General features: G+C 43.3%; 1 protein-coding gene across 1 annotated transcript in view; it reads right to left on the bottom strand.

Moving 5' to 3' along the window:
• Window positions 1-4,756, bottom strand: part of LOC147709130 (ADP-ribose glycohydrolase MACROD2-like) — a 195,788-nt gene extending 191,032 nt beyond the window's left edge. Inside the window, exon 1 of the mRNA XM_086925883.1 lies at window positions 4,427-4,756. Within this exon, the coding sequence (XP_086782009.1) occupies window positions 4,427-4,481 (55 nt within the window). The 5' untranslated portion in view covers window positions 4,482-4,756. The remainder of the gene's footprint in view (window positions 1-4,426) is intronic.
• Window positions 4,757-21,201: the final 16,445 nt, after the last annotated feature.

The following is a 21,201-nucleotide window of genomic DNA, read 5'->3' as shown; positions in this document are numbered from 1 at the left end:
GTTTTCTATTAATTGGAACTTGAGATATTGTCCACTGGACTAAGCCTTTCTCTAAGTAACTGGGTGGTTTAGTTTTCCATATATTCAGTTATATATTTAAACCGACTGCGTTTGAAACAGTAGGTTAGGTGCAAGTCTATTCATTCTAATAGTTATATTAGGTTTAAAAATATTTAGGTTTTAAGGATTGAATGCTATGTTTTTAAAATCAACGATTGTTTGTACATACATGTTTTTAATCTTTTACATACACAATAAGATTACTTGATTGTATTTAATGAGTAAGATTTTGGAAATATTTGGATGCAACAGGGGCACAATAAAAGACCATATTTACCTCAGGTAATGAATTTGATATGTTACACTGTGTAGAGAATACACATAGCATGGGTATCACAGTCTATAAGAAGTGAAGTTGCCAGCCGTGATTTAGGTTTTGCTCCTGTTATTTACCATATCCTTATCTACAATAGGAAAAGAGGAACGGCATAGGCCTTAAAGGGGCTCGCCTTGTACAGACCGTGGGCCAGATGTAGGTAAATATCATTTACCGATTCTAAAATACCGAATTTTACCGATTCGGTATTTTAGAATCGGTAAATTATATGTAGCAAATGATTCGGTAAATTTTACTGAATCGGTAAAATTCGGTAAATACCGATTCAGTATTCCCCATTCATTCCTAAGGGCCTGGAGGCCCATAGCAATGAATGAGAATTACCAATTCGGTAAATACTGAATCGGTAATAGGGGGTAGACTTACAAGGGTGGCAAGGTGTCACATTGACACCCTGTTGCACCCCTGTATAGTGCATGGGTGCACATGTGGCAGACATACATGCCCTATGGGCATGTATGTCTGCCACATGGCACAGATGAAAAAAAGCACAAAATTGCTTTTTTCACAGTTTTCGATATTTACCACCAACTTATAGTTGGTGGTAAATAACGATTCCTGAAATGAGAAAAGCACTCATTTGAGTGCTCCCTACATTAAGGATTCGGTAATTTACCGAATCGGTATTTTAAGAATTCGGTAATTTACTGATTCCTTAAATTACAGATTCAGTAAATTGACGAATCCTACAATTTGGTCCCCTACATCTGAAAAGCCTAATACCGGTTGGTAACGCCTGAAATTCGGTAATTTCAGCCGTTACTGACTGGTATTAGGCTTCCTACATCTGACCCCATGTCTCCATTGCCATGGTAAATTTAGCCATTCTCTCCATCACAGTGTGAAACAAATTGTATTAGACCACACGTGAGTAAAACTGTATGGTAATGTACCTCACAATTTTAGGTATATGTATGTGGTATGTTTCGCCTTTTAATTGGCTCCTCTTACGTTAGCTGCCTCTGTTCCCCGAACCTAGCTGACATTATTATGGAAGGGCTGGTCTCAAGTGACTGATCAAAAGCTACTGCATGGGAAATATTCGACAGTTAAAAGGAGACAAACTTAAAATTGTTCACGTGCTCTCGTGTTTGGTTGGCTGCTCTTTGAGAGAGGTTTTGCCACACCAATGCTCTAAAATGTGTCCGAAGACTCCTGACATCACTTTTCTGTTACAAGAATTTAGAGGAGCATATCTCAGTGTAGCATGCGTCTAGGTAACCGCATAAGCAGGTACCACTGAAGTTCCATACAGCTTAAACAATCTTTAGAAAATCTACATTGTGCTCACATAGAGAAAGCTTTGAGATTTTCCTGCATGGGAATCACTACAGTGTTATTACAAACCAGCCCCAGGGGCAGTCAGAGAACGAGACTTGCGGTATACCTTGAGAAAGGTAACTCACTCGCTATGTGATCTTGGGAACTGCATATCTGCAGTCCCATTTATCAGTTTCTTCCCTGTCACGGTTTACAAGTGCAGTGTCCAAGACAAATGCCACCAAGACTGCAATATCAAGTCTCTCCTCATGGTCGATCTTGTAGGCAGATTTCAACTGATTCAGAATCGCGGGGAGGTGCTTGTAGGGTCATCCAAACTACTTCCTGCATTCCACAAATGAAATGTCACACATTGCTCTTGGAGCCTTGATTTGTACACCACCATCATAAAAAGTGCACCAACTTGTAACAGAACAAGCCAAAGTTGGTCACGAGGAGCTCACTTACAGAGGCAAGCACGCACTTTGAATAACATCTCAGACTGGGTGTTACATCCTGCTCTTGTCCCTCCTTAGTGTTAGTGTCTGCTTGTCTATGTTATGTCTATGTGATGTCATCCAGGATTCTACCTGTTGCTGTTCAAGGGATTTATCAGTTACCTGGGGTCTGAGCAGGAGGTTATCTGCTCCCGGTGGGGTTTCTTACCAGATTACATTTCTACTTGAATGCTGTACCTGACCATCTACTCCCAAGAATAAATATACTACTTGAACATTACAATGAGGAGTCTCATCATTATTTTACTGAATTCAACACTGGGGTATACAATTAGCCTATAGGGGCGCTGGCTATTTTTTTGCTGTCAGCACGACTGCATTTATGACTATATATATATATATATAATATAAATTATTTCTATCATGTCTATGTTTGAAGGAATTTAATATGTGCAAGCCAAGTTCTAAAATAGACTAATTTTCTCTATTCAATACACTGCTATTTTTTATAAAACTGCATTATATAAGACTTGTGTTGTTACAGGTCCACATTCTACATTGTCTCGAGCATCCATAGGGCTCCGGAGTTCTTTGAAACTACGAGACTATTATTTTAGACACGATACCTAGAGGAGGGAAGGGTGAGTGGGGAGCTTGTATATACTTTGTATTCAGTTTCATTGTTCTGTATGGTGTAGGTTGGGCACGTCATCCAGAACTGGTAATGGCATGGGAAGAATTCAGTCTGGACTTCTAAATAGCCAGGGTTGAGATTCTGCTAATAAAACTAATCATGTGGTGACACACAAGATCATGTCGTACAAATCTTGCACTCAAATTTGCTAGATTATGAAGTGCGCACCGAAAAAGCTGTAGAAGGGCCATACAAAACCTGTGGATGTTATAACTCTAGGCCAATAATACATGACAACAGGATTTAGTTTGATATGACATGGCGGCAAGACAGCCATTGATAGCTATGGGCTATGGCTGTACCTCATGCCAGAATAGCCACATCCTAGTTGTTATAAACATGTGGACTGTCATGTGTCTTTGGTATACCGACTGTAATACCTCGTACTCTGGAGAGTCGCAGAACCCTGTGTGCTATTCTGTGATGGGTGTAATCACTAGTCACAGTTATAAACACATCTGCTACAGTCTTCAATGACCTTCACACAGCGATGTGAGTAAACAAGAAACTTTTGCTAATATAAGATAAGGACCCCCTTGAGAGAGAAATATGAATGACCATCTATTTATTTGGGAGTTTTGTAAGCGGATACATATGCTCTTTCCATTACTAGAGCGGACAGACTGGGGAAAAGTTATGTGAAGTACTTAAGAAAAAGACGCTGTAGGGGGGCGGGGGGGGGCGTAGTGCTCTGGTGCACCAAGTGTCTCAAGCCGATAGTGACATAATGAATACCATTTTTTCCGGCATGACAACGTGGGTGACCAACTCCATTGTGATACTGGTAGACTTGCCTAATGTACCGTGGAAGTTATGAGTCTTTCATGTTGGATATTTGTATGGCCAGGTCTTCTCTGTCACGCCCTTTCCAGAAAGGTATGGATGACAATGCCTCTGGGGATGCTAACTAAGGTGACCCTCAGAGCAATGCGAAGGGTCACATTTTCTTTTGCTATGTGAACTCAAGAGGTCCCAAGTAAGGAGACGTGGGCATTTACGTACACCGAGATTTAGAAACTTTAATGCCTCTCCTTGTGTAATAAGTGATTGTCACTGTGGTGGATCAAGCATTTCCAACTTCACATACCATGGTGGACAAATGCGCAATGACGTTTGGGAAATCTAACACTTAGATGTGGATTACCGTGTGTTTTGTAATAGAGACTTAGGAAACCTCGCAACGGAGACACGGAAGTGTTATTCCTCACTTCACTGTAAAAAAAAACCACACACAAAAAAAGCCCATATCGGACAAGTCGATCTGATTTGGTGACTGGGAAGCAACAAGAGTGCAGGTGCACAGTTCACTCCTCTGACAATGGCGCGAGAGGTTACAGTGAACATGACCTGGGCACGGCTTGACAAGCTGCACTCTCAGACACGTATGGCATGCAATGAGGGTGAGAAGGGTAATGAACCCAGGCACAAACCAAGCAGCGTGCGTGAGCAAGAGAGGTGCAGACAGAGTCTGCCAGTGCTCAGGAGCGGCAGCAGGCGGTGCATGCCTCTGTGCGGCTCCGGCAGCCTGACAGGAGCAGGAGATGGTGCTGGTGGTGGGTTTGAAGATGACAGCAGCATGAGACATTGGAGGACGCAGCCAGCTGCAGCTGCTCTCACCTTTCTCCTCTCTCCACTGCTTCTTCTTCCTGTTGCTGCTACTGCTGGGGTTCATGCTGCTGCTGCTGCTTGGAGGGCTGCTGCTGCTACTGGCTTTTGGCTGCAAGTTCCCCAGGCTCACGGGAGTCTTGGCTTGGGCACTCAGAAGAAATAATAAAGAGTAGAAGGTCCTCGAAAAAAAACCTGACAGGGGCAATGTTCCTCTGCAGAACCTGACAGCGAGGCTGCAGTCGGTACCGCCTCTTCCACTCCCAGCAGCTGCTGCTCTAGAAGCTACTGGCGCTAATGCTGTGACTGCTGCTGCTATTGTTGCTGCCAGCGCTGCTCCTTGGCCCCGTGCGCGGCGTTGGTCCGAAGCAGAACCCTGATTGGACAGTCACTGCGGCTGCGCAAGGGGAAGTACACCTGACAAGCTCCTGCTGAGCTGCCAAGAGCTGTGAAAGGGATCCCCTTACAGAGAGGCGCTGCCTCACCACGCCCACCCGGATACCGAGGTACAGCACCACAACCGCCATTTTATAATGCTAACGTTTGTACTGAGAGTCGGGTAACTTTTACAACTAGCACCTACATTTACAAACATCTTATAAAACAATGAACGAATGCTTTACAAATAATGTTTTACAAAATATTATGCTAAATAAAAAACTATACATATTTTAAACTTATGTGCAAATATTAATATTCGTAATACTAGGACGTTCTCTGCAAGCAGTATTAAAATAATATATTTTAAATAAAATGTTACTTTTAAATACTGAATTAGAAAGCTGCAGTTTTATCGGCAAAATATTCTGTCGCAAGATGGCCACCGTACGGGTGCGTATTTGAAAGGAGCCTCTCTGATTTCCTCGAAGGGGCGCGGTTAAGATTAGACTTTGAACCCTGTAGCGGGTGTACTGTAGAGAGCTGTCAGCCTGCAAATACTTTCAGCTACGTACAGCACATGTTCCGTTTAGCTTTGGTTGTGTCGCACAGCAGTATCTACCAGGATTCAAAATGTTAACATTAATTTTGAAAGTCCAACAGCTATGTGGTCAGACACTGTTCTGTATTTGGAGAGGTAATTCATAGAGAGGCACTGCTCAATCAACTAGTATTTCCATCAGTATAATGCAAAAACTTTTTACATGATTTCCTTGTTTTAATTTAATTTTTTATTTTAGGATAACTAAAACACACTGAAAATAAATGGGCAGTAATGTTAGTTGCTAGAAGAAGACATTGTCTAAAACCATGAACAACTCTTCAGAAGTACTCTCCCCAGGAAACACACCTACTCCCAAAAGTGGTCTCACTGAAATTCTAGCAATGTGGAGCGTATCCCGTGCTAGAAAGTACCAACCTGTACTACACCAATGGTAGATGGCCTTGATAACATATCTGGCTGGCAAACTTTTGACAAAAAAAACTAGGGTCAAGGCAGGCGCTTAAGAGCGTGTGCCTATTGAGGGGAATGAAGATTGAAACCTTATTACAGGGTGATATAAGTTTGAAAAGTAGGTTACCCCCTTTATGGTCAATGAAGGCCTTTTGTTTGTCAGGCAGGGGATAGAATTAAAAAGAACACCTGTCTGATGCAGGCAAGTTGACAGGTATGCAACAGGTCCACCTTACTAGGGGTGGATATAATGTAAACCTAGTTCACTAAATTTGTTTTTACTTCACTTTGACATTTGGCACCTAAATCCTTTATAAGCAAGAATGTTCTCATAGGTGCAGGGGTGTCTAGCAACTATTCTTTTCGGAAACAGCGCTTCAGAACCGGGCCCCCGATGGCAGAGTCAACACAGTACTGACAGGACCGCAGGAGGCTCCTAAGACCATTGAGGGCTCCGTGGACATCAAACAACGGGATAACATAAGGTACCTACGGGACCGCTAACAGAGAAGTACTAATATATCCTTCCCCAAACCACTACACCTGAACATACAATCCTGTTCAACGATCATAACTAGCACAGAGACGCCTTTGGTCTCTATACACTTCAACTGGTCCTGAAGAAAGCCCACTCGACCAAAAACGGCGAATCAGGGCTGAGATATGTCGACCTTTTAGAACAATGAATATCAGTGTGTGAGATACCTCAACTATCTCAGTACACACACCTTTAATTTTAAACCAAGGCTCGAACCACTGATTTATTAAAGTTGGAAATACAGGGTACACAAGCCTTTTTTACTTCTTTCACAACACTCCACTTCCCTATCACTAATCACTACTGCTGTAACCAAGGGTTACCCTCCTGGTGGAGGTTGCATAACCACTAACCCAATGATTATGCACACACGGGTCTAAAAAGCGGAGAATCAAGATATACCGCTTTCGCAAAACATCAGACACGTGCATGAGGGTTTTTTAATTGGGACAGAAGTACGTTACCTGCAAACCCAAGTTAAAGCAGGACAAGTGATCCCTTCTCATTTGATTGTTTGATAGTGTCTAGCAACTACGCATGGCTGCAAATAGTAATCAGTTAGTTGAAAAATGAAGGACTGGTAAATGTACTAAAATATGCATGTACGAATAGTGCAATGTATGCTAACAAGATTTATCTATGAGAATCCTACAAGGGAAGCAGAGATCTGTGCTTATTAGCTTCCCACATCTACTATTGTCTTTCACTGGCCCCACAGTAAGGAGAGGCGGTCTGTAAAATGGTGAGAATGGGGTAGCAGGAGGGCTGTTTGTAATTGCAGGATACCCCTCAACATAATGTCTCAATGGAAGTTGTGGGTGGAGAAACTGGACCTGTACTTCATAGCCACGGTGGTTGCGGATTAAAGAAAAAGAGCACTGCTACTGCACCTAGTGGGGCCTCTTTTACACACACCCCACAATGGCTAAAGCCCTGAATTTTAAACGTATGGCAAACTCCGATAACAAAAGATTAATCTTTCAGCAAGCTTCCAGGAGTCAGAGAAATCACTTGACAGATTTCACGCGAGGCTCAAAGAACTGGCCGCCACATAAGCTCACCAACGAGCCTGAAGAAATGCGACCTCAAATAATCCAGTTGTGTGCATCCTCAATAACTACAGGAGCATATCGTCCAAGTACCCAGCACCCCACTCAATGACAACCTCATGTTAGGCAGCTCCAAAGAACTGTCAAGGGCTAGGGCAACGCATATGGAAGCAGCACTTCAGAAACCCATCAAGGCGTAGACCATAAATTTCATCACGACCAACAAGTTGCCCACAAGAGGGAAGCTCTAAGCTCCACAGCAAGGCCAATGTAGGCACTGTGGCGGTCTACTCTTCGCTTGCGAGAGTGACTTGCACATGGCTAGATGTATGCACTATGCCAGAATCAGAACTACTTCGCAAAAGTATGCTCTTCCAGTTGGCACTTTGAGATGGCTCAATGTAAACAGTGAATACCATTGCCACCCCTCCTGGAGAAGCGGAGCCCTATGGCCCACCAGATATGGGTGATGATGACCTCATTAAAGTCGTTCACACAGCACTGGCAGTGGGACTTAGGCACAGTGTGACCCGATTCCCACCCAACTGCAGAATCTTGGTGGGGACGACAGGCGGCAACCCACCTGCACGTTTAAAGGGGAATAGAGATCCCCTTGCAGGCGGGTGCAGTCAGTGACTGCACATGCCTTCAAAGGGGATGTCTAGGGGTACCCCCTGCAGAAGGCTGCTCTCAGGGGCGCATGGTTAGTGCGCCTCCTGAGTGCTTCTTTGCCTCTGCGCTCACGTTGGTAATACAGGGCGGGCACAGAGTCAAAGGGATTACCTCATTTGCATGGGTCATTTTTCACTACAGCAAGGCCTATCTCTCCCATAAGGTAGCATTGAGCTGCCTTGTAACACCTTAAAAATGTATCTTCCAATTGGGAGCAGATACAAAATTGGAGTTTGGTGTCTCTGGACTCACAATTTAAAAACACATCTTTTAATGAAGGTAGTTTTTAAATCGCATGCTCAAAATGCCTGTTTTAGAATGGTGGCATTTCCTTACTTTAACTATTCTGTGCATCTACCTGTCCCTAGGATACATGTCTGGGCTGGATGACAGTTGGGCTTTGTGAATTCACTCTAGATAGCCATACACAAAGGGAGCTGAGGAGAACCCTGCATATCCTGATGGCTCTTTACTTCAAATTTTAAAATGGGTATAAGTACTGGACCCCTGACACCATAATCTAGGAGCACTTCTGGACTGAGGGCATTCTGCCAGAAAGAAGAACTGTTGTGCTGCCAGGAAGGACCGCCACTTTGCTGCTTGCTTTCCTGTGATGGCCTGCTGCCTCTTGCTTGGGAGTGACAGGACTGGACTTTATTCTCTGTAGCCTGCTTTCTAAAGTTCTCCAAGGGCTTGACTGAGCTTGCCTCCTGTTGCTGAAGTCCAAGGGACATCAAAGACTTCACCTGCATCTTCCTACCAGTATCTGGGCTACTCTGCTGTAAGTCCTGATCTGCCAAGTGGTGCCAAACCAAGTCCTCAGCCCTTGGAGTTGGATTTGGTGTTGCAACCAAGAAATCAACGCATCGACCCAAAGTGTCTGTTCGGAACCGGTGCATCCCTGTGAAACCGATGCATCGCCGCTGCCTTCACTGCAGCCATGGACACCACTTGCAGAGTGCATGACACAACTACCTTGACTTCAGCACAGCCACGGCTTTGCCAGAGCCCCTCTAAAGAACCGCCGCTGTGCGAGTCTTGACAACGCGCCGCCGACATCCTTGGTGCACCATCTCAACTCTGAAGCATCCTTGGCCATGCGTGACATTTGATCAATGCATCGCCTGTAGTCCAGCGGTTCCACTTCAACACCAAGGAATGGAGGATCCGCGCTCTCAACACCTAAGCATCATTGACTCCATTTCACCTTCAGGGACCAAGGCCTTGCACAGCAACTGACATATCACCTCCTCTGGCAACGCATCATCCCAGAGCAGCAAAGCTTCAACGACCCTACATTGCCTTAAGGAACCAATGCTTCCCTGCATCTGTGACATCTCACCTCCTCTGCGTGATGCATGATCTTTGATTTCCAACACATCCAAGGTACAATAAGGGGGTCTGCATGATTCCTGTATCAGGCCCACGCTCTATCGCGGTCAAACAGAACTGTTGGATTTGTCCAAGTCAAGTGTGACCAGATAGCCCCAGTTGGAGCTTTAGACTTCTAAGCACTGCATTTTGATGTAATCTTTAAAAATTCATATCTTGAATTCTGTATGTTGGAGTTTTGTCGTTTTGGTCTTGTTTTACTCAGATAACTATTAGCTATTTGTCTAAACTGCTGTGGAATACATTTGTGGTGTTTTCCCTGTGTGTGTGCACAAATACTTTACACATTGCCTCTTTAGTTTAGCCTGACCTCTCTGTGCAAGTTGCAGAGGATGAGCACAGGTAAATTTTTAGTGTGTACTACAATTACCCTGACCACCGTGTGGGTCCCTACTTGGACAGGGTGCATATCTCTGCCAACTAGAGACCCCATTTATAACAGTGTGTATATTCAGTCTCTTTCTCTTAATGGCTAGTCTCTTTCCCCAGGCCAGTTGTATTTGCAAATGGCAGCTGGAGGAAACTCACTTTCCCTATCTTTGACAGCAGAAGTTCATGTCTCAGGTTGGCACTGTACAAAGGGTAGCAGTGAAGAGGATAGGTATACTTTGGCCAGAGCAGGATACAGAAAAGATTTATATATCTAGTGACCAGTTGTAACAAACTTTTGGAGCAGCCGTACCAAACTTTTAGAGACATTGTATTTAGTGTCTTAGATTTCCAAGGGCCCATAGTGTAATATTTGTGGGGTTATTAATTCTGAACTCTAGTCTTCAGCCAGGGACTAGAAGACTGAAATATCATTTTTGCGTGCAGAACTGCCAGTGTCTTCGTCATTGACTTGCTCTGATCACAACTGTCCCTGGGCTTTGACCATCCTAGAGCCATAATATGAATCAGGAAACCCTATGGATAAGGATTAGGTGAATCATTGGGTCATTATTTAATCTGATGCATCTGAAAGAGTTCTTTTTTAATGGATGGCAAACCTCACCCTCCTCACTAAGCCACTGGAGTCAAGCTATCCTGTCTGAAGACGGCTGATAGCCAGAAACCGGCCCTAGGATGCTTGATTCCAGTCCAGGAAAGACATGGCTTGGCAGTTCAGTCTGGACTGTTCCCATGAGGCACAGGGTCAAGACTGATTTGCATATGGCCATGTCTGAACTGGGGTGGCTTGGTGAGCAAAATAACGATTGATTAAACCCAGATCTGTGACTGGGGGTGAATGTTTTGCCATTGTGCAAAATTCCGTCCATCATCTAGTGTATTTTGCTGTTCACCCTATGTGAGAAGGGTATGCCCAGACGTGGGTCCCGTGCTTACTAAGCCACTGGAGTCAAGCTATCCTGGCTGAAGACGGCTGATAGCCAGAAACCGGTCCTAGGAAGCCTGATTCCGGTTCAGGAAAGACATGGCTTGGCAGTTCAGTCTGGACTGTTCCCATGAGGCACAGGGTCAAGACTGATTTGCATCTGGCCATGTCTGAACTGGGGTGGCTTGGTGAGCAAAATAACGATGGATTAAACCCAAAGCTGTGACTGGGGGTGAATGTTTTGCCATTGTGCAAGATTCCGTCCATCATCTAGTGTATTTTGCTGTTCACCCTATGTGGGAAGGGTATGCCCAGACGTGGGTCCCGTGCTCACTAAGCCACTGTAGTCAAGCTATCTTGGCTGCAGATGGCTGATAGCCCGAAACCGGTCATAGGATGCTTGATTCTGGTCCAGGAAAGACATGGCTTGGCAGTTCAGTCTGGACTGTTCCGATGAGGCACAGGGTCAAGACTGATTTGCATATGGCCATGTCTGAACTGGGGTGGCTTGGTGAGCAAAATAACGATGGATTAAACCCAGATCTGTGACTGGGGGTGAATGTTTTGCCATTGTGCAACATTCCGTCCATCATCTAGTGTTTTTTGCTGTTCACCCTATGTGGGAAGGGTATGCCCAGATGTGGGTCCCATGCTCACTAAGCCACTGGAGTCAAGCTATCCTGGCTGAAGATGGTTGATAGCCAGAAACCGGTCCTAGGATGCTTGATTCCGGTCCAGGAAAGACATGGCTTGGCAGTTCAGTCTGGACTGTTTCCATGAGGCACAGGGTCAAGACTGATTTGCATATGGCCATGTCTGAACTGGGGTGGCTTGGTGAGCAAAATAACGATGGATTAAACCCAGATCTGTGACTGGGGGTGAATGTTTTGCCATTGTGCAACATTCCATCCATCATCTAGTGTATTTTAAACCTCACCCTCCTATCAGGTGGCATGCTTCATCATAGGACTCCAACTTTTGCCAACTGGTATGGGCTACAACCTTGCCAAAGACAGGGAGCTCTTGGATGTTTTTCAGGAAACATATGATGGATACTTGTTGAAGAGAAAGTAAAATGGATGGCGGTTTCCTTGTGTTGTGCATACAGAGATAAAAGAAACACTAAAAATACCTCATGATAGACCTAAAATATCTAAATTCCTGTTCCCATCTGGGTATATCTAAAATGGAAGGGAATAATTCAACCCTTTGTGTTGGCCAACATGCTTCAGCCCTTAGGCTTTTTTGAGAACTACAAATTGTTATTCTCTGCATTAGGATTGCTTTAATAGGCTCATTAATAAAAATAAAATCACCTAATAGTTGACCCAAAGATCCTTTCAGTACTACTGTTGGAAAATTCAATAATAATGGATGCTCACGTACTGGTACTGGACTACAAATACAGGGGCGACTATTTACAAGCACTACTGTAGTTCGCATTGTTAGAGCGTAATCCTAACTTGGACTTTTTAAGGATCCACCTATTTTGGATTTGGAGACCATAGTGCCAAAAGGATCTTTAGACCAAGCATTAGGTACAGTGCTTGTACTCTCCTGTAAAAAGTTAATTTTGATACACCTAATGGTCATATTTAATTTACTTATAAGACCCTAATATATGGTACTACATGTATCTAGGGCCTGTAAATTAAATAATGCCACAAGAGGCCAGCAGCACTCATTGTGCCACTCACTACAGTAGCACTGTAAAGCATGTCTCTAGGGCTACCTCTGCAGCCTCCGTATGCAGTTTTAAACTGTCATTTCGACCTGGTAAAATAAACTTTTTGCCAGGCCTAAACATTCCTGCTTAATACTCATAAATCACCCCTAAATGCCGATAGGGCAGGGTGCTTGGTATTTAAGAAGTAGGACATGTATGTTTAATGTTTTACATGTCCTGACAGTGAAAAACCTACAAGGTCCTTTTTCACTGTGGCAAAGCTGGTCTTTCCCTTGGAAAATACTGGGTTACTTTATAACACTTTATAATGCGTAACTTCAGTTTGGAAATATCTATAATTATGATTCTATGACTGATTTTAATATTAATTAAAAAACTAACCTAATGGTCTAGTTGGATTGTATATTTCTATTTTAGGAATGGTACTTTTAGAAATATGTAATTTATTCGCCTAAGCCAAATGTGCCTTTCTGCCAGTGTCTAGTGTCATCTGACTGTTAACAGCTCTCCTATGGTGTTATGTGTATTGCTCCCAGACAGTGAAACAAAGGCTTGGGTACGTATGTAGAGGTGTTTTTTTCTTTGGGTAGGATGGCCTATGGGTAATGCTGAGCCCCTTCCTGAGCTTCAAAGGGTGCCTACCTTGTAACCGACAGCTGTGACTCACTCCTAGGTCTGCCTCCCTTTGTCTTCCTAGTCAGCTTGTCTCCAAACCTATTGGGAGGGGGGAAGTGTCCCAGAATTGGTTTGGAGTGACCACTAGGGAGGGTTTCCCCATTTGTATAGTCAAACCTCTGGGTGGGCACCGGGATCTCTGATCAGGTGAAAAAGCATTTAGCAATGTTGGGTTTAGATAGAGAGGAAGACTGTGGTATAGTTGTGAGGAAAGCAGTTTATTATATGATAAGGTTGTGTGACCTCTAAGTGTAATAAACTCACAAACCTGTCTTGGGTTAAGTCAGTCTTGTTTGTAAAACCTTAACACAGCCCTGGGTAGCTGTGGCTTTGAGCAGCCAGGCTTTGTGAACAAACAAATGCAACGCATTTAGAAGTACCCAAACAGTTAAATAAGAAAGAAACACAAGACAAATAAAATCCAACATCAATTAATAAATATAGCAGTTATTTTTATGAATTTTTACACACAAAAACAAACAAAATCCACCACAAGGTACCAGAGAAATAAATTATGCAACAAATAGTAAATCACTGCTTTTTATTCAAATCGCAAACAAGCATTGGCAACTACTACGATTAGCGGTTACTTGGAAAACTTTTGTAATGTTGAGTGCAACTACTCTGGCCTGGTCAAGGGTGATCCACTTGAGCAGGGAGCAAATCACAGGGGCCAATGAGGCTTGGCAGGACGGTTATCTTGCAGTCAAAGCAGTCTCTAGGCTCTATGGCCGTAGACATTAATGGAATGATCCTGATGCAATGGATGCCGGATGCTGAAGATGCTGAAGGATGCCGAATGTGCTGACCCAGTGACAGTGTTCTTCCTTGGCCACCCCTTGGTCCACGAACACAATATGGTGACTTTGGCCACAGGGGTCGATGTCAGTTGAAGTCTGGTTGAAGTCCAGTCAAAAAACAGTTGCCACTGGTCTATTGGTCTCCTGTTACTAATAGCAAAACAAACATAAACTTTTCCACATAAATGAATGAAAAAACAATACGTCTACAGTATCAAAGGACCATAAGTCAAACCAGTTTATTAGTAGTTTATTTTATGAATGTAATTTTTTTTATTTTATATTAGAATTTTTTTAAATCAAATATATATATATATAAATATATATTCACTCCCCAAATGCCGGTAAACAAGTTAGGCTGTCGAAGGGCGGTCCCGCCAGGCCACCGGCAGGCATGAACTGTATATCCCAATTTTTTTTTTTTTTTTCCGTAGGTAAAGAAGAAATGCAGGACACCCAGAGCTTCAGTGAAGGTATTTTTATTCCAAGCAGACGGAAAAGGTCTCACGGCGCGTTTCACCACTTGATTAAGCCTTAAGTGGTGAAACGCATCGTGAGACCTTTTCCGTCTGCTTGGAATAAAAATACCTTCACTGAAGCTCTGGGTGTCCTGCATTTCTTCTTTACCTACGGAAAAAAAAATGGGATATATATATATATATATATATATATATATATAAATATATCTATATATACACATATATATATCTTTATAAATATATATAAAAAAATATATATATAGCACAAGTTGTTGTTTATTTTTGATCGGATTATCGCGATTTTAATGATTGGATATTTATATCAGGGGCACTTGCCCATCATTTCTTGTATATATTTATTCATTAATTCGCATATATGATATAGGAATCTAATACTGGACAAACATGAATTGATTCAACAATATTTATTTAATGAAATTATTTTCAAGTTTGGATTTTTTGTCTGTATTGTATACTTTACAAACATTTTCAAAAATGTAGAGTCTGTTGTTCACCTCCATGACTTGGGTGGGAGAAGCCAATGCTCAATGAAACAGTATTTAATCACATAGTGGGTCGGGGCTTGTCATGTGATCAAGACCGGGATTCCCGGTCGAAACACGTCATGTCTGCTGATATGGAAATACAAGCACTGAAATAGTACCTGCTGTGTGGTGGTCCGTTCCTGGTGTCGCTTTGCTGAAGATAAGAGGAATCGGCGTCTTTTGCTATCAGGACTGTGTTTGCAATATATATATACATATATGTGTATGCTGTAACTGACGAAATAAATGAGAGAATTCCCATTACAACGAGTGCTGGTGCCTCAATTTCAATATAGTTGGGGAATATATTCATCTCTATGTGCTAGCGGTAGCACCCCTCCGAGCACCACCAGCGATCTGGCAGCACGCCAGTACACCGCAAACTTCATATCGAACTTCGAGACAGGCGTGCCCCCATGTGAGGAGTGCTCCGATGGAGACGAGGAGAAGGCCCATGTGGAGGAGCGAGTTCAGACGCTGGACGCGAAAGCATCCCTGGCGGGGACCAAATCTCCTCCATTTAAAAGCACATCTTCACCCGAGGATAATCACTCCTACGATGGAGCTGGACACCGCAGATGGCACTGACCACGGAAGCGGTGGTTACGTGGGATCCTGTCATTGTTTATTGGGATCGGTTACACTGGGCACACGAAATTGAAGCTTCGGAGAGAATTGCCGCTGTAAGTCCTTTCCCTTTTGTATTTGGAACTGGTCTGAAACAATGAGCTGTCCCCGAGAATTGTACTAAATTCACTCAGAGATATAGGAACTAATAAGGGATCAATAGGACATTAAAGATAGTGACGGTATCCGGAGTTAAAATGTACAAACTGGTCAAATGCGTGACTTTGTTTTTTTTTTTTTTTTTTAAAAGGAAAAGAAATGAGTGTGATGCCTTCAGGTACAGTTGGAGGACTCGCAAATAATCCAGTCCGGGTGTTACCTGACAAACAACAGAGCATGTTGGGAATGGTTTTGAAAGTGCTCAAACAGGACATTGTAACGTAAACACAATCTGTAAATAACCTCGAGGCAAATCTTATTTTGTAGGACTTACACTTTTGTGGTTTTATATAAATGTACTGCTGTTATGCTGTTCGTGCTAAAAAATGAATGACATTTTCTCTCACATTCTTGCGGCCACCCAATCGCTGCAAAGTGAAGTGTATCTTCAATTTTAATGAAAAGTAAGCTTTAAAAGAAGCACCAATATGGCGCAACTCAGGTTGATAAAGGCAGCTTGACTGCTGAAACACGTCCCTGTTCCTGTGTATGCTGTAACTGACGAAATAAATGAGAGAATTCCCATTACAACGTGTGCTGGCTCCTCAATTTCAATATAGTTGGGGAATATATTCATATGTATATATATATATATATATCCTTATTTAATTAAACCGTCTTCCCTGCTATCCACTCTTGGATTCCTGGTATTTTTGTGACTGTATTGCATTGCTGGGCGTGAGGCTTCTGAGGTTTGGACCTGTTTGGCTCCGCCATTATCGGACGGGACTAGGACTGCTTATATATATATATATATATATATATATATATATATATACCCAAGCTGCCTCTAATTAAAGGACGCCACTCTGCAAGCAGGTACGTTTTCGCAAACTTTATTTGAAGATAGCTGCACATTATGGCTGATTATGTCTTCTAAACATTCTCACTTTCGGGTTCCCGCTAGAGACCGTCCAGGCTCACCGCTTCTGTGCTACCATTCGCAAATCGTGGATTGCACCACGGCAGGTCGGAACCCATGAAGCCCGTAATTCGAGCGCTTTAGGTTTTTTTCCAGAATCTAGGAGAAGAACATCTTTTGAACTAATCACATTTTGTGATTTCCACACTAAGGAATCGAGGGCAGGGTACACTTTAGGGTGTGTACACCACCCAGATTCCCCCACCCTGGTCCTGACGAAAACCTTACAATTACACATAGGTTGAAACATGTAGACCATTTTAACTTTTTCTTCATCTTAGCACACGTCTTTATCGACACCAATAGCCTACCTAATCAGGGAATAGGTGTCCCACTGTTTTTTTTAACCATTGTCTAATCACTCTGGAAAAAAATCCACGAGTGGGTAGTATTGGGCAATTTTTAAACACACTCACTTAAAGTTAATTGCACATATAAAAATTACGGAAACCAGCAACACTGTAGTCAGGTGTCGCAGCACACCCAGATGGCATTCGGCTGTCTGGGTGGGACCCCGATGATGAAGCATGTCACCAACTAGGTTGGTGAGTGAGGGGTCTTCTAAGGACAAAGGATGTCCCTTATTGGGGGTACAAGAAAAGCATCATATAACTCTGAGGTTGTAATCAACCTCCACGAGGGCACTCCTCCACTTGTTGTTATATGATTATGTCTTCTCCCCAACGCGTTTCAGAGCCACAAGCTCCTTCCTCATGGGGTGCAGCTCAGCAAATGATGAAAACATCACAACGCCAGTGACAAGTCTTTTCATACGCTCTCCAGCCTCCCACTGGCCATTCATCAGACAACTTTTCCAGCACTTAAAATGGCTGAATCTATCAAAATAAAAAATAACAACAAGAAGTTAAAGAGGACTACCAAGCAAATAATGACTAGTGAAGACATCTATAAAGTGGCAGCCATCTTTTAACGGCACTCCACCTACAGTTAAACTGTTGTTTCCCTCCTAGAACAAAGTGGTAGCCATCTTATAACAGCTCCAAATCTACAGTCAAACTGTTCTTCCCCTCCTAGAACAAGGAATACCACATAACGGCTGACCACATCTGAACCCTTCAGGAAGCAACACATATTCGATTCAATAACCCCCCAATCTATCTAAAAATGCCTCTAAAACCTTCAAATACCACCTTCTCAGAAAAAAACCCAAACACCATTCCTTGATCCCACCTTCAATGCCAAGAAAGGTGTTATAATCAAGGACCTCATATTTTTCCCAAGAAAAATGGCCAAATGTCGAACTGCCTTTTCCAAGCTACTAACCATCCATAGCAAGAAAAATATTCCCTACAGAACCAGAATCACAAAAAACACCCACACAAAACCTTAGAGCCACCCTGAATATAACTTCCTATAAAAATTGTACTGTTCTTATTCAAGCAGCCAATAAGGACATAGAACTATTCAACAAATTCTTTACCACACTAAAAAACCACAGCAACACTCCTCCCAGTGTCCTCCAGGACCGAACTATTACCGCTATCCCTATCTTTCCTGAATCTCAGCGACCTGCTCCCTTACCTATAACACTCAAAAGAAGCATGAACAAGTCACCTCCCTTAATACCCAATCTCCGACCCTCCTCTTTTCCACATTCCACCGCCACCACCCCTATTCCCATAGCCCTCTCCCCCTCGACAACCCTTTCCCGACCGCCGGAGAAAGTCATCTTGACAAGGCAACCCTAGCGAATCATAAAAAAGCCCCCAACCCGCGTATACCCTATTCATTTTCGACTACCTCTCTCCCAGCCACTCAAACATGCCTTCACAGTCACCGAACCCCCCAGCAATACAATCCACAGCCCTCTTCGTTCGCCGATCCTGCCTCCCCCCTCTTACCAACCTGAACTAGACTCACTCAAAACCTATACTAACCTCACTTCCCGGAACCTACAAAACGTAAAATTAGAAATCAGAAACATCTTACATCTCGCAGAAAACTCTCTATCGAAACTCCGTCATCTTCATAACTCTCTAGCTGCAGCCAACAACGTGATTAACACTATCCTACTGCCTCTGGCTAATCGACTTTTACGTACATAAAAACACCCCAACTACTTAAGGGACTGCAAAATCCAAACTCTACTACTTCTCTACAAAACTCCTACTTGCACCATCACAAATAAGGAAGAAATCTCTATTCTTACAGTCCCCATCAAACCAAGCGGAGCATCCCAACCAAATCACAGAAGGATAAACCTGAATAATCTGCAAACAATAACTCCTTCTTCCGAAAATCAAGAACCTTCCTTAGAGAATACCTCCTACTAAACTGCCGCTCAGCCCTAAAACATGACTCTGACATAGCCGACCTCATTCTAAATCTGAAAATGGACATAACCATCCTCACCGAAACGTGGCTCACAGAATCATCCTCGCCATGCCTAGACCTTCTAGTCCCCCCAAACTACAACATCATAAGACTAGACAGACCTAACAAATGTAAATGTAAATGTAAATGTATTTGAGCTTATATAGCGCACATCTACCCGCAGTGGGTGTCCCGGCGCTTGCTTAGGGAACCCGTCCTGGTATTCCCCTGTGAGATAACCCCGGCAGGGTATCCACAAGGTGAAAGCCAGGCATCCCGCCGCAAAGGGCCGTTGTGGAGATTAAGCAAGCTATTGCCCAGAGTCGCAGAGTGTGAACCCGTGAGTCGAGAAGGCACCGGAGCGAGAATTATCTGAGTCCGTGGAATTTTTAGCCCAAGTCCCGCCGAGGCGGGGAATTGAACCCTGGTCCAGGGCCGATCTCTGCTTCCGGGTCTGCCGCCTCTAACCCCTGAGCCACACTTCTCCACTAACAAAAAGGGCGGAGGCATCGCCTGCATACATCGATCCGACATCACCATCTCAAAGTTTCACTCCGAACCTCTGGATTCTTGTGAATACCTAGGAATTTCCCTAAAATCCTCAGACAACCTCTCCCACAAACTATATATACTCTACCATCCCCCAGTTAAGAATGCGGTATTCACAGACCAGCTTATGGAAATCATGACAACTAACTCGACCTCTTGTTCCAATTACATATTCCTTGGCGACTTCAATCTCCATTGGGAAGACCTCCTAGACAAGCAGGTCAACGCTATCAAATCCTTCCTAGTTGACCATTCCCTGATGCAAGCAATCTCAAAGCCCACTTACTCCCAAGGTACTACACTTGTCTGGATCATCTCCAAAGAAAAAATAATTGAATCCATCTCGATCACCCCTTGTGATTGGTCAGACCATCACATTATTACCGTTAAAATTCCCTCCACTTGAAAGAAAACCTACTCACAGCAAGTCGAGCCTAAACACTGGATAAGAGACACAAAAAACCTCAACGGGAACAGCCTAGCCTCCCACTGTGAGAAAGTTCTCACTCCTCCCAATAACATGTCAGAAGTCAATGACACCAAAGTCTTTGACCAAGTTGCCCCACCAAAACTCAAAAGAATACCCGACAAAGACAAAAACCCATGGTTCAATGGAGCCCTGAAAGAAGAGAGACGCAAACTAAGATTACCTGAATGAAAATGAAGACAACATCCCTCCCCCTCCAACTCAAACGACTTAGGAAATCCAGAAATTCCTATAACAGAAGGATTCTACAATCAAAAAAAGACTTCTGCAGAGCTAGACAATGCCAAAAATAGACCGAAGAACCTCTTTGGAATGCTAAAACAACAATCTAACAAATTGGCCAAAACATCAATCCTGACCTCAAAAGCACAGCTTAGTAGTGATGAATTTTCTTCATTCTTCACAGCAAAAACCAATTCCCTCCAACTCGAGCTACGGATGGCAGCAATCAACTCAGCTACTTTTAAGAACACACAAGCTGAAAATCCTAAACATCTTGATCTACCTATGCCCAAAAATAACTGTCATTGGTCTACCTTCAAACTTTACGATCTCAGTGACATCTCCAAAACCTTAGCAAATATCAAACCCAACAACCACTTCAATGACTGACCCTGGCTCCTCAAACTGCCTACCCCACATCTACCATATAATCTCCCCTCTCTGGACCAAAATCAATGCCTCATTAGTGCAAGGTCACATCGCGGATTGCCTAAAAATTGGTCAAGTCTCCCCTATCCTAAAAAAACCGACTGCAAACACTTCTGACCCTAATAACTTCTGACCTATAACCAACATTCCCATGCTTGCCACGGTCCTGGAAAAGTGTGTTCAGCAATAATTGATTCAACACATTAATGATTTAAAACTACTGAATGACTGCCAATCGGGTTTCAGACACGGGTTACAGAAACAGCGATTCTGCATATAGTAGAGTACGCCCTCCTCGCTCTTGACTATAATGAAACATGCCTACTGGTCCTGCTCGACATCTCCTCAGCCTTCAACAGGGTCAATCACAACAAAATTCTAAGAAGACTGGAAAATAGGAGGGGTTTATCTGCCACAGTTCTTCCGTGGTTCAAATCCTTTCTGGAAAACAGAATGCAATTGTTCATGGTGAATAAAAATCTCTCTCCCTCTTCGCCCAACCTACTAGGAGCA

The sequence above is a fragment of the Lissotriton vulgaris genome, chromosome 6, assembly GCF_964263255.1.
Source record: "Lissotriton vulgaris chromosome 6, aLisVul1.2, whole genome shotgun sequence".
Lineage (NCBI taxonomy): Eukaryota > Metazoa > Chordata > Amphibia > Caudata > Salamandridae > Lissotriton > Lissotriton vulgaris.
This window is presented reverse-complemented; position numbering and strand designations above follow the sequence as displayed.